The 13,105-nt window shown below is 48.4% G+C and overlaps 1 protein-coding gene across 2 annotated transcripts in view; it reads left to right on the top strand.

Annotated features, from left to right (window-relative positions):
* The window catches only part of cpxm2 (carboxypeptidase X (M14 family), member 2), a 140,450-nt gene that overhangs the window by 60,942 nt on the left and 66,403 nt on the right, over nucleotides 1–13,105 (top strand). For both annotated transcript variants that reach the window (XM_034194302.1, XM_034194301.1), the window contains one exon: nucleotides 12,434–12,573. In XM_034194302.1, coding sequence (XP_034050193.1) covers nucleotides 12,434–12,573 — 140 coding nt within the window. The remainder of the gene's footprint in view (nucleotides 1–12,433; nucleotides 12,574–13,105) is intronic.

Below are 13,105 nucleotides of genomic sequence, written 5' to 3'. Positions count from 1 at the left end.
AAGATTTTATCGATATCAGTGCCATTATTGATTCTGCTTATTGATTCTTTATCGATTCCCCTATCAATACCTCTTGTGAATTTTCTGTGTACTAAAAGTAAGCTTTACAGGTTTTCTATGTCAACAACAACATTAAGTCTTAAAGTAAATAAATATGAAATTTGTCACTGGATCCTTTATCTCTGGACAGAAATAAAAATCAATAGAATCCGTGCATGGTCACTGGATCCTTGATGTACATGATGGATCCTTGATCTCTGGACATAAATAGAAATAAACAAAATCTGTACTTTTTGGAAAAAGCATTTCCTTTCAGATATTGACAGAAATGTACTACACAGACTCTGAGCTGAGCTCAGCTGGCTGTGCTGCACATCAGGATGTAATTCATAAAAAATGAAGGACGTCTCATTTTATGGAAAAAAGAAATACCCCGGGTTGGGTCGGTTGTAGTGTATTGTTTGTATTATAACATTTGGAAAGAGGTGTGTCATTTGATTTAAAATGGTCATTCACTCTGAAGTTATTAATTCCAATCGAAATCTACACAGCTTTTTGGAGCTGTGCACTTAGTCCCACAAAACAGAGGATATTATTATTAGTATTATTATTTCCTTTACCTGATGCAAAAACTTCAGTTTATGCACCAGCTGGTGCTCACGCCAGAGGACTTGCTGCTTCTGAAAACCAGTGAAGCAGAGAACCAGTGAACAGCGGGTTGAAGCACTGCTTTGTTGCTTCAAGCTTCAAACAGACGACTCGGCGAATCTGTGTGCGCCGCGACAGGAAAAACACCTCCGTGTTGAAAACCATTTGTAAAATTCAGGCGGCTTTTGATGGCTTTCAACAAGTGAGTAACTGAGAAATTGTTTAACAGCTTGGGCATGTTCCAACTTGCCCGTTAAGGTTTCCAACGGACTTTTCTAATAGACCTCATATATATATATATATATATACACGAGACGAGGTCTATTAGAAAAGTATCCGACCTTATTATTTTTTCAAAAATCATATGGATTTGAATCACGTGTGATTGCGTCAGACAAGCTTAAACCCTCGTGCGCATGCGTTAGTTTTTCCACGCCTGTCGGTTGCATCATTCGCCTTGTGAGCAGGCTTTGAGTGAGGAGTGGTCCAGCCCCCTCGTCGGATTTTCATTGCCAGGAAATGGCGGAATGATTTGGGCTTTTTTTCCATCAGAATTTTTTCAGAAACCGTTAGAGACTGGCAGCTGGAAACCATTAGAAAAATTTATCTGGCTTTCGGTGAAAATGTTACGGGCTTGGTAGAGAATAAGGAGTGTTACTGTTGCTTTAAGGATGGCCCCCAGCGGCTGTGGGGCGCGCCGCGCTCCGAAGCCACCATCGACAGGCTGAACGACCATTTCATTTCTAAACGGATGGCTGTCTGGATCCGTGACCATCGTGTGCCATTTCTCTGGTTATCACAAGAGCTGGACATCAACCATTTTCCAGCAGATTTCACTTTTAACAAGAGATTTTGTCATGGAAAGCTGAGCAGAGGCTTCGCGCGTCACGATGGATTCGCTACTGGAGCGAGACAAAACCACCTCCGTTTTGATCTCAGGACGGCTTTGAGATGGCGTTCAGACAGCTGTCAAGCATGGCTGGGCCCCCCATCACTCAGTAGCCAGCTGCCAGATGCGGTTTTTGATACGGGCAAACCGGGCAGCTGCCTGGGGCGGCATTTTTTCATGACACATGGGGGCGGTGCAAGCACTTAAAAAAAAAAATCTGCACTGTAAAGTGGTTTTCTATTATGTGTCATATCACTGTGTGTCATTGTCAAATTTGCACCCCTCCCCCCCCCCCGCAGAGCTTAGAAAGTGCACAGATCAGTGAGTAGTGGAAAAGGAAGGGGCGCGGGGGGGGGGGGGGTCCCTTATACAGACAGTAGCGACATGACGACAGTAGCGACATGATGAGCTGGAAGAAAATGGTCATGTGACTCGTGCTGCATTCTTGGGGCCAAATTCGCATTTGCTGTTAAGCTATCTGTGTGTATATCGAGTTTATTTATTTATTCATTCACTGAAAATGCCAGCTTGTTGGGCATTTGGATGCACAAGTACACATACCAAGGGGTTCAAGATGTACAGATTCTCAACAGACAAAAAATTAGGGAAAATAAAGTCAGCTATGTGGGATGGAAGCCGACTTCATAATTGTCACGTAAGTGTGTGTTCGTGTGCTTGTTTGTTGTTGGGTGTGTGTGATTGTACCTGTACATGGATCTGTTGCTCGCTGTGGTTAACTGATAAAAAAAAAATGTTGAAAAGGTTCATTTACTGTGTGCATCAACCAAGAGCCCGCGTGTGTGTGTGTGTGTGTGTGTGTGTGTGTGTGTGTGTGTGTGTGTGTGTGTGTGTGTGTGTGTGTGTGTGTGTGTGTGTGTATTTATTACCATGACAATCCATCCAAAACACGTATCCCATTCGTTGCAAACCAGAAAGCTAAAAACACAATGAGAAAAAGAACCAAGTTGGACATAAACGTACTCCATAAATATCTAAACAGCATCAGAAAAAACACACTGATTGAAAGCTTACCAGCTAACAACCGGACCATCTGTTAGCAGGTTCTTCATGGATGTGAAGCGAACAGGTCTGGCTACAAGCTGTCAGCAGCTTTCATATTTGGGCGATAATATAAATTTATTTATGTATATATAAAATAGCCATATAAAATATGAATTATTAACCTTGCTTGCTCGGTCTGTACAAAAGACACAGAGGTCTGATGTTGTCCTGTACAGACCTCGTACTCTGTTAATAATCCTTTATTATTATTGCTACTATCATGGATAATTACATGTATTCACAATCATCAGTCTTCTCACTTCTTATTTGCTGCTGTTTTTTTTTTTTAAATAAACCGACATCCCTTTATAAGCAATCTGATATTGGAGCTTCGACTCATAGATCAGCTGCTCGGGTGTCTGTGTCATGAATGCAGGCCGAAATTAGTTAATTGGTAACTCATACGTTTATTAGCCATCTTGCTTTGATCAGTGGCGGCGCCAAGGGGGAGCTTGGGGGAACTCAAGCCCACCCAATAATGAGCCAAGCCACCGAAAGTCGTTTGAATCTTCCGAATGGTTTGCACCTGGTTAAAGCCCAGTTTCTGGCAAAATTTGATGCAGTCGCGCTGTTCCAGTCGTTCCGCCATTTCCTTGCAAAGAAAAAAACGATGAGAGACTACACCCATCCGCACACAAAGGCTGCTTACAAGCAAATGACGCAGTCGACAGGTATGAAAAAATTCACGCATGCACGCAAAGGTTCAAGGTTGGCTCATGCAAGCACACAATTCAAATCCATCAGGTTTTTGAAAAAATAAAAAGGTCAGATACTTTTATAACAGACCTCGTACAAATCAGTGGATATTTGTAAATCACCCTCTGTGCATTTGCAAGTATTAATGAGACAAATTTAACTCCATACTCCAAAAATTTAGGTTTCCTAAATATTTATTACAGCCACTCTTAAAATTTCACTTATCTTTATTTATACCTATGTGCAAGTTTACTGAACTTGCAATCATTCTAAGTGATGTGTGTGTGTGTGCATTGGTACCACATTTTAGAGGAGCACGGGTGACTAAATATACCTTGGTATTTATAAAGCAATTTACTATATATTGTTCATTTCGACATTTTGTGGAGCCCCTCCAACTTTTACCCCAGCCCCCCCTCAGCTCCCCCAACAAAAATTTCCTGGCGCCGCCATTGGCTTTGATGCTTGTTAAACCTGCCTCAATATATTGTTTTTATTGAAAATACATATTTTTTTTCCCATCTGAATGATGTGTCAATGACCTCAGCATGTACTCATCAACCTGTCTTAAAGTCTGCTCCAGAAGACAAACTGTGCTTTGCTTGAGGGCACTATGGCCAACACAAAACTTGTGAAAAATCTCCTGTTTTTGTTGTTGTTGTTGTTGTTTTCCTTTATCACGTCAATTTAGAACTCATGAAGACTAACAATGAACAGTTTTCCTTGTTTTACTATTTCACTCTATCTCGCAACAGTTTTTTATTGAAAATACATATCTTTTTTTACCATCCGAATGGAGTCTGTTGTGAAAGTGTAGGAACACGGACCCACAACAGGGGGGCGCAAATGAACGGACAATGGAGAAGGTAAATAACAAGGTTTTACTGTTGTGAAACGTGCACAACCAATACAACAATTGACAATTTGGGGTTAAGCCGAATTCCACTGGTGTCGTGTGGGCAGGCTCGAAGGTAGGAGACGTCCGTCCAAGTCGAACCAGAACCATCCAGATTTCCTCTGCCACCGAACCCTGGAAGTACTGGAACCGCCAAGTCCCGAATTCCCAGGTGGCCACTGCCTCCGCTCGTCGGATCCGGTACTGCTGGCAAGAGAACAAAACACACAGGTGTGGATGCGGCTGCACCCAGTAACACAGAGAGGGGAGAAGCCGTCTCCACCTCACGTCACAATACTGCAGGAAGGTGAGTACTTATCTGAAGCAACGGCTTTGAGTAGACAGCTGTCCTGCAATGCTCAATAAGAAAGGCAATAATACAGCAGAGAATCGTTACCTCTATCTTAAGGCGATATCTCGGCACTGAGGTGGAGACGCCGTCCTGGTGATATACCTCCGTGCTGAGTGGAGTCAGCTGTGTCCAGTAATGGGTGACAGCTGTCACCCTGGCTGCTCTCGTAAGGCGGCAGCGCCCTCTGGTGCCTGGAGCCCGCACTCCAGGCAGGGCGCCCTCTGGTGGTGGTGGGCCAGCAGTACCTCCTCTTCAGCGGCCCACACAACAGGACCCCCCCCTCAACGGGCGCCTCCTGGCGCACGACCGGGCTTGTCCGGATGGCGACGGTAGAAGTCGGCCAGGAGGGCCGGGTCCAGGATGAAGCCCTTCTTCACCCAGGAGCGTTCTTCGGGGCCGTACCCCTCCCAGTCCACCAGGTACTGAAAACCCCGGCCCATTCGACGGACTTCGAGGAGCCGGCGCACGGTCCAAGCCGGTTCCCCGTCGATGATCCGGGCAGGAGGTGGTGCCGGACCCGGGGTGCAGAGGGGTGAGGTGTGATGGGGTTTTATCCGGGAGACATGAAACACTGGATGAATCCGCAGCGAGGCCGGAAGCCGGAGCCTCACTGCGGCGGGATTGATGACTTTGAGAATTTTGAAGGGACCGATGTATCGTTCTTGGAGTTTCGGGGAGTCCACTTGAAGGGGAATGTCCTTGGTGGACAACCACACGTCCTGCCCAGGACGATACTTGGGGGCCGGGGCCCGCCACCGGTCTGCATGTTTCTTCGCCCTCGTCCGGGCCTTCAATAAAGCAGAGCGGGCGGCACGCCACACCCGACGGCACTTCCGTAGGTGGGCCTGGACCGAGGGCACACCGACCTCTCCCTCAACCACCGGAAACAAGGGGGGCTGATACCCCAAGCACACCTCAAACAGGGAGAGGCCGGTGGCTGATGACACTTGACTGTTGTGGGCGTACTCGATCCAGGCCAGGTGGGTACTCCAGGCCGTCGGGTGCGTGGCTGTCACACAGCGTAGTGTCTGCTCCAGTTCTTGGTTGGCCCGCTCTGCTTGCCCGTTGGTCTGGGGGTGATACCCGGACGAGAGGCTGACCGTGGCCCCCAGTTCCCGGCAGAAGCTCCTCCAAACGTGTGAGGTAAACTGGGGACCGCGATCGGAGACGATGTCTGATGGTATCCCATGCAGACGGACGACGTGGTGGACCAGGAGGTCCGCTGTCTCCTGGGCCGTTGGTAGCTTCGGGAGGGTTACGAAGTGGGCCGCCTTGGAGAAACGGTCCACTATCGTGAAGACGACGGTGTTTCCCTGGGACGGCGGGAGACCCGTGACAAAGTCCAGGCCGATGTGGGACCAGGGGCGATGAGGCACGGGCAGCGGCTGTAGCAGCCCTGAGGTCTTTCGGTGGTCGGCCTTGCCCCTGGCGCAGGTGGTACAGGCCTGGACGTAGTCCTGGACGTCGGCCTCCAGGGACGCCCACCAGAAGCGCTGCCGGACGACTGCCACGGTCCTTTGCACCCCAGGGTGACAGGAGAGCTTAGACCCGTGACAGAAGTCCAGCACTGCCGCTCTGGCTTCCGGTGGGACGTAGAGTCTGTTCTTTGGTCCGATGCCGGGGTCCGGGTCACGGGTCAGGGCCTCCCGGACGGTCTTCTCCACGTCCCAGGTGAGGGCGGCCACGATAGCGGACTCCGGGATGATGGGATCCGGGGGATCCGACGGTTCCGTTTTGACTTCGTCTTCGTGTACCCGGGACAATGCATCCGATCTTTGATTCTTGGTCCCGGGATGGTAGGTAATCCGGAAGTCAAAACGGCCAAAGAACAGTGACCAGCGGGCTTGCCTGGGGTTCAGTTGCTTGGCAGTCCTGATGTACTCCAGGTTCCGATGGTCAGTGAAAACCGTGAACGGCACGGCTGTTCGTTCCAACAGATGTCTCCACTCTTCGAGGGCCTCTTTCACTGCAAGGAGTTCTCGATTGCCGACGTCATAGTTCCGTTCGGCCGGGGTCAACCTGCGGGAAAAATAGGCACACGGGTGAAGGACCTTATCGGTCTTCCCGCTCTGGGAGAGCACCGCTCCTATCCCTGAGTCTGAGGCGTCCACTTCAACCACTAACTGGCGGCTAGGGTCGGGCTGCACCAGAACTGGTGCAGACGAGAAGCGCCGTTTCAACTCCTTGAACGCGGCTTCGCACCGATCCGACCAGGTGAAGGGGACTTTTGGTGAGGTCAGGGCTGTCAGGGGGCTAACAACCTGACTGTAGCCCTTAATAAACCTCCTGTAAAAATTAGCAAAGCCGAGGAACTGTTGCAGCTTCCTACGGCTTGTGGGTTGGGGCCAATCTCTCACCGCCGCAACCTTGGCCGGATCAGGGGCGACGGAGTTAGAGGAGATGATGAACCCCAAGAAGGACAAAGAGGTGCGGTGGAACTCACACTTCTCGCCCTTCACAAACAGACGGTTCTCCAACAACCGCTGTAGGACCTGACGGACATGCTGGACATGAGACTCAGGATCCGGGGAAAAGATGAGTATATCGTCTAGGTACACGAAGACGAACCGGTGCAGGAAGTCCCGCAAGACATCGTTTACCAACGCTTGGAAAGTCGCGGGAGCATTAGTGAGACCGAACGGCATGACCAGGTACTCAAAATGACCTAACGGGGTGTTAAATGCCGTCTTCCATTCGTCTCCCTTCCGGATCCGAACCAAATGATACGCATTCCTAAGATCAAGCTTGGTGAAGATTCTGGCTCCATGCAAGGGGGTGAACACAGAATCCAACAAGGGCAACGGGTATCGGTTGCGAACCGTGATTTCGTTCAACCCCCTGTAATCAATGCATGGACGAAGCCCGCCATCTTTTTTACCCACAAAAAAGAAACCAGCACCCATCGGGGAGGTGGAATTTCGGATCAACCCGGCAGCTAATGAGTCCCGGATGTAGGTCTCCATCGATTCGCGTTCCGGCCGTGAGAGGTTGTACAGTCTACTGGACGGGAAACTCACTGCCTGGAACCAAATCAATGGCACAATCATACGGGCGGTGGGGAGGAAGCGTGAGAGCCAGATCCTTGCTGAACACGTCTGCAAGGTCATGGTACTCCGCCGGCACCGCCTTCAGATTGGGCGGGACTCGGACCTCCTCCTTAGCGTGGGAGCCGGGAGGAACCGAGGAACCTAGACACTCCTGATGGCAGGTCTCGCTCCACTGCACCACTACCCCGGACGGCCAATCGATCCGGGGATTGTGCTTTAGCATCCAGGGAAAACCCAAAACCCAAAGAACTCGATCACCTCCCGGTGGTTACCTGACACCACCAGAGTTACTGGTGGTGTCTTATGCGTGATCGGTGGGAGTAGGGAGCCATCTAGTGCCCGAACCTGTACAGGCGAGATAAGAGCCACCAGAGGGAGCCCTATCTCCCTGGCCCATCTACTGTCTAGCAGATTCCCCTCAGAGCCCGTGTCCACCAGTGCTGGGGCCTTCAGGGTTGAATCCTCATACAGGATCATGACTGGGAGTCGTGTGGCAATGTGGGTGTGTCCCACGTGAATGTTTCGGCCCACCCCTGGCCCAGTCTCTAGGGGCGGGCGTTGGAGTTTAACCGCTCGGGGCAGTCGCTTGCAAGATGCTCACTCGAGCCACAAACAAAACAAGCTCCGTAGGCCCGCCTCCTTTGTGCTCCAGGTGCCCTAAATGTTGCCCTGCTCGTGTCCATAGCTTCGTCAGCAGGGGGAGCCGTAGGCGCACGGAGCGCAGGAACAGAGGAGCGTGGGGAGGGCGGAGCCTGGGCGGAACCGGAAGGGAGAGGGACGACGCGTGCCTGGCCACGCCCTTCGCCTCGTTCCCGACGGCGTTCTTCTAGCCGGTTGTCGAGTCGTATGACTAGATCGATGAGCCCATCTAAGTTCCGCGGTTCGTCCTTCGCCACCAGGTGCTCTTTCAGGACCAGTGACAGTCCGTTTACAAAGGCGGCGCGGAGGGCAGTGCTATTCCAGCCGGATCTCGCCGCCGCGATGCGGAAGGCGACTGCATAGGTAGCTGCGCTCCGACGCCCCTGTCTCATTGACAGTAGCACGGTTGAAGCGGTCTCTCCTCTATTGGGGTGATCGAACACCGTTCTGAGCTCCCGCACAAACCCATCGTATGTATGAAGGAGCTGTGAGTTCTGCTCCCAGAGCGCTGTAGCCCAAGCGCGTGCCTCCCCACGAAGCAGGTTTATTACATAAGCTACTTTGCTAGCGTCAGTCGCGTACATCACGGGACGCTGTGCGAAGACGAGCGAACACTGCATCAAAAAATCCGCGCATTTCTCCACACAGCCTCCGTATGGTTCTGGAGGGCTTATGTATGCTTCTGGGGACGGAGGGAGGGGCCGTTGAACGACCAGTGGAACGTCACTATCACGCGCAGGATCCACGGGAGGGAGAGCCGCAGCGGCGCCCGGAGGGCGCGCTTCCACTTGTGCGGCGAGAGCCTCCACCCTGCCGTTTAGGAGAACATTCTGCTCGGTCATTAAATCCATCCGAGTGGTGAAAGCGGTGAGGATCCGCTGCAACTCACCGATTACCCCTCCCGAAGACGCCGACGCGCCCTGTTCTTCCATTGGCCGTTCAACAGCCGGTTGACGCCCCTCGGGATCCATGACGCTGGCCGAGATATCCTGTTGTGAAAGTGTATGAACACGGACCCACAACAGGGGGGCGCAAATGAACGGACAATGGAGAAGGTAAATAACAAGGTTTTACTGTTGTGAAACGTGCACAACCAATACAACAATTGACAATTTGGGGTTAAGCCGAATTCCACTGGTGTCGTGTGGGCAGGCTCGAAGGTAGGAGACGTCCGTCCAAGTCGAACCAGAACCATCCAGATTTCCTCTGCCACCGAACCCTGGAAGTACTGGAACCGCCAAGTCCCGAATTCCCAGGTGGCCACTGCCTCCGCTCGTCGGATCCGGTACTGCTGGCAAGAGAACAAAACACACAGGTGTGGATGCGGCTGCACCCAGTAACACAGAGAGGGGAGAAGCCGTCTCCACCTCACGTCACAATACTGCAGGAAGGTGAGTACTTATCTGAAGCAACGGCTTTGAGTAGACAGCTGTCCTGCAATGCTCAATAAGAAAGGCAATAATACAGCAGAGAATCGTTACCTCTATCTTAAGGCGATATCTCGGCACTGAGGTGGAGACGCCGTCCTGGTGATATACCTCCGTGCTGAGTGGAGTCAGCTGTGTCCAGTAATGGGTGACAGCTGTCACCCTGGCTGCTCTCGTAAGGCGGCAGCGCCCTCTGGTGCCTGGAGCCCGCACTCCAGGCAGGGCGCCCTCTGGTGGTGGTGGGCCAGCAGTACCTCCTCTTCAGCGGCCCACACAACAGGAGTCAGATTGTATATATTTGCCACTTTTATGTATATACTGTGTATTTATTTGTGTGTATGTATTTCACCTCATTAAATGGTACATTCCATCTTTCACTAAATGAAATATTCTTTCCATTGAAAGAATGAAAATTGTACCAAAATCACAATTAAAAAAAAATGCTGAAAAGAACTATTGCACATTAAATAAAACACAATGGCAAATGCTATGAAAAATCCATGTCACATGACATACCACCCACCAATCAAATGACAAGGATCCACTCAGCCATTATATAATCTTTCATATTTTTGTGTATTAATAACCCTTTACACAGGCGAGTGTCACTTGTTATTCAATATTGAACTTAATTTGTAATTTTTCCTAAATCACGATTGTGTGCCTGAGAGCACTTTGCCATTGTAGTTATAAATAAAAAAGGTCTCATGTTTTGTATCAGGAGAAACACAGAACAAAGCAGATGCTTGCTGCTGAATCAGGCCACAGGCCAGTCGGCTTGGTTTAATTCCACTTTTGTTGCTGCTGCAATGGAATTTTTTTTTTTTTTCCCGAAGCATCCTCATGGGTGAGTTGGATTTTTGTGGTGGAGGGAGGCTGCATTTTAGTGCAGAATATTTAAATTACTTTTATTTGATGCAATGGGTTTCATGTCATATTGCTCTCATCAGAAAACCAATAATTTAACACAATGATTTAATTAAGATCAACCTCCAGCCCCTTGAGCTGATCAGTAATTGGATGAACTAAATATAATGGTTAAGCCACCTTGACACACAAACTTGATCCCCGCACTGGCACACAATTCGTCATGCCAATGAGTAAACTTGTCGTAAAGTGTGCATAAACTGTACGAGGCCCAGTGACATGCAGTGTTTGAGAATAGGTTGCGCAATAACTAGTTCACACAAGTGGCATGGAATTAATGCCTACCAGAAATTTGGATCATTTCAAAATTTTCTTTGTGCACTGGCACGCAGCTGTGCACCGTTACACACAGTTTATGCACAGTGTATGCACAGTGTATGCACAGTTTACAGCGACTTTACTCATTGGCACACAAAATTGCCTGCCAGTGCCGGGATCAAATTCATGCAAGTGTCAAGGTGGCTTCATTTTGAATGCAAATAGTCAATTTCATGGGCAGTTTTATTTTTAGTCAGACAAGTCAGGGGATGGATACATGACCATTTCCGAGTCAGTCAATATATGTTGGACTTTATTTATAATTCTCACTAAGAAATAGAAAGAGTAATGATACTACTGCATAGGGAATCTGTAGTTCTCAAACACTGAGTGTCCGTGCATGAAGGAGGCTAGTGAGGGAAGCTGTGACTTTATTTATTTATTAATTACTCACTCACTCACTCATCTTCAACTGCTTAGCCCAATTAAGGGTCACGGGGGGACTGGAGCCTATCCCAGCAGTCATAGAGCACGAAACGGGGTACACCTTGGACAGGACGCCAGTCAGTGTTTCTGTTTGTTTTTTGTGAAATTACATTTGGAAATTTTCAGTTCTGTCTTCACTGACAAACTAATGAAGACAAATGTTAGAAACTACATTTATATAAAAGCACAAAAGTACAAAAAGCACAAAAGTATTAGATAAGTGTTTAATTTGTTCTTTCTTCAGAGGAATTTGGGCAAATACTTCCTTAAAAAAGTGATACTGTGATACCTTGATAAAATAAATAATGAATAACATAATGCAGATTCACACAGAAGTGGTGACCAAGTGGTTAGTGTGCTTGACTTCAGTGTGGGAGGTTGCTGGTTCAAACCCCACCCCTGCCACATTTCTCCATGTAATGTGGAGTTGTATCAGGAAGGGCATCCGGTGTAAAACTTGTGCCAATTTGAAAAGCAGGTCCACGTTCGATCTGCTGTGGTGACAAGGGAACAGCTGAAAGGTCTTACTTCACTTTTACATAAATAATGCAGACACACATAAAATTTTCAGTCTTAGTCTATACATACATTCACAAATGTTTTTCATGGATACAAATGCAGTATATATTTTGACCATCCATCCATTTTCTATACCCGCTTACCCACTGAGTTGGGGTACACCCTGGACAGGACACCAGCAGGGTCACATATAGACAAACAAACACATTCACACCGGGACACACACCTACAGACAATTTAACGTTTCCAGTCCACCTAACCTGCATGTCTTTGGATGTGGGAGGAATCCGGAACACCTGGAGGGAACCCATGCAAACACAGGGAGGACATGTTAAATATCTACACAAAAAGGACCAGGTGATGTTTTTACCACTTTTACTGAATATGTCACAGTTTTAAATGCCCAGTTAAATCTACACATTTATTTAATCTTATTTTAGTGTGCCATGAGCTTACACTTCCATACTTCTCTTCTAACATTCACACAATCATACACCCAGATTTTCTGTTGTGCATATGGCCTTGATTTTTTTTTTTTTTTTTTTTTAAACATGTACATCTGATGTCCATGTTGGCTTCTGGCTGCAGGCTGGTATTTATGAAGATGACCTCTATGATGGGGCCTGGTGTGCCGGGAGAGATGACCCACTGCAGTGGTTCGAGGTGGATGCCAGGAGGTTAACCAAGTTCACAGGGGTCATCACACAAGGCAGAAGTTCTCTTTGGTCGTAAGTACAATCCATCCAGAAATACATATTTTAAACTGCAGTAACTGTGATTTTTCTTCTCTATGCAAATGTGAACAGACAGCTGAAGACATTCAATATCCACAAGTATTGTAATTTCTGTACAGAGCTAAGACAGAAACCTTTCTGCAGTGAAAGTGGCATTCATTAAGGATATGTTCTGGCTCTGATACTGTTCATTGCTTGCATGGACTGAGTGTTTGGGTGGGGTTGTGGAAACCAGTGGCTTTGGTGTCTTTGTTGGCAAGGAAAGGTTTACTGATGTTGACTTCATGGATGATGCTGTGATCTTTGTGTCATCGGTGGATTGCAACACTTGAGAAACTGAGTGAGGAATTGGAGTGTCTGGGTTGTGATTGTCCAAGATCAAGAATAAGATCCAGGCTTTCAATGACTTCCTGGACTAAAGTGTATGTGACAAAGGCGTTGAACTTGGAGAAACCATGCATTCTCACTCCCAACTCATCACATGGGAAGCACAGTGATTTAGTGGGTCCTGAAATGGAATAGTGCT

Source organism: Thalassophryne amazonica, chromosome 18 (genome assembly GCF_902500255.1).
Source record: "Thalassophryne amazonica chromosome 18, fThaAma1.1, whole genome shotgun sequence".
Lineage (NCBI taxonomy): Eukaryota > Metazoa > Chordata > Actinopteri > Batrachoidiformes > Batrachoididae > Thalassophryne > Thalassophryne amazonica.
The sequence above is the reverse complement of the archived record's forward strand: the minus strand, read 5'-3'. Positions and strand labels throughout refer to the sequence as shown.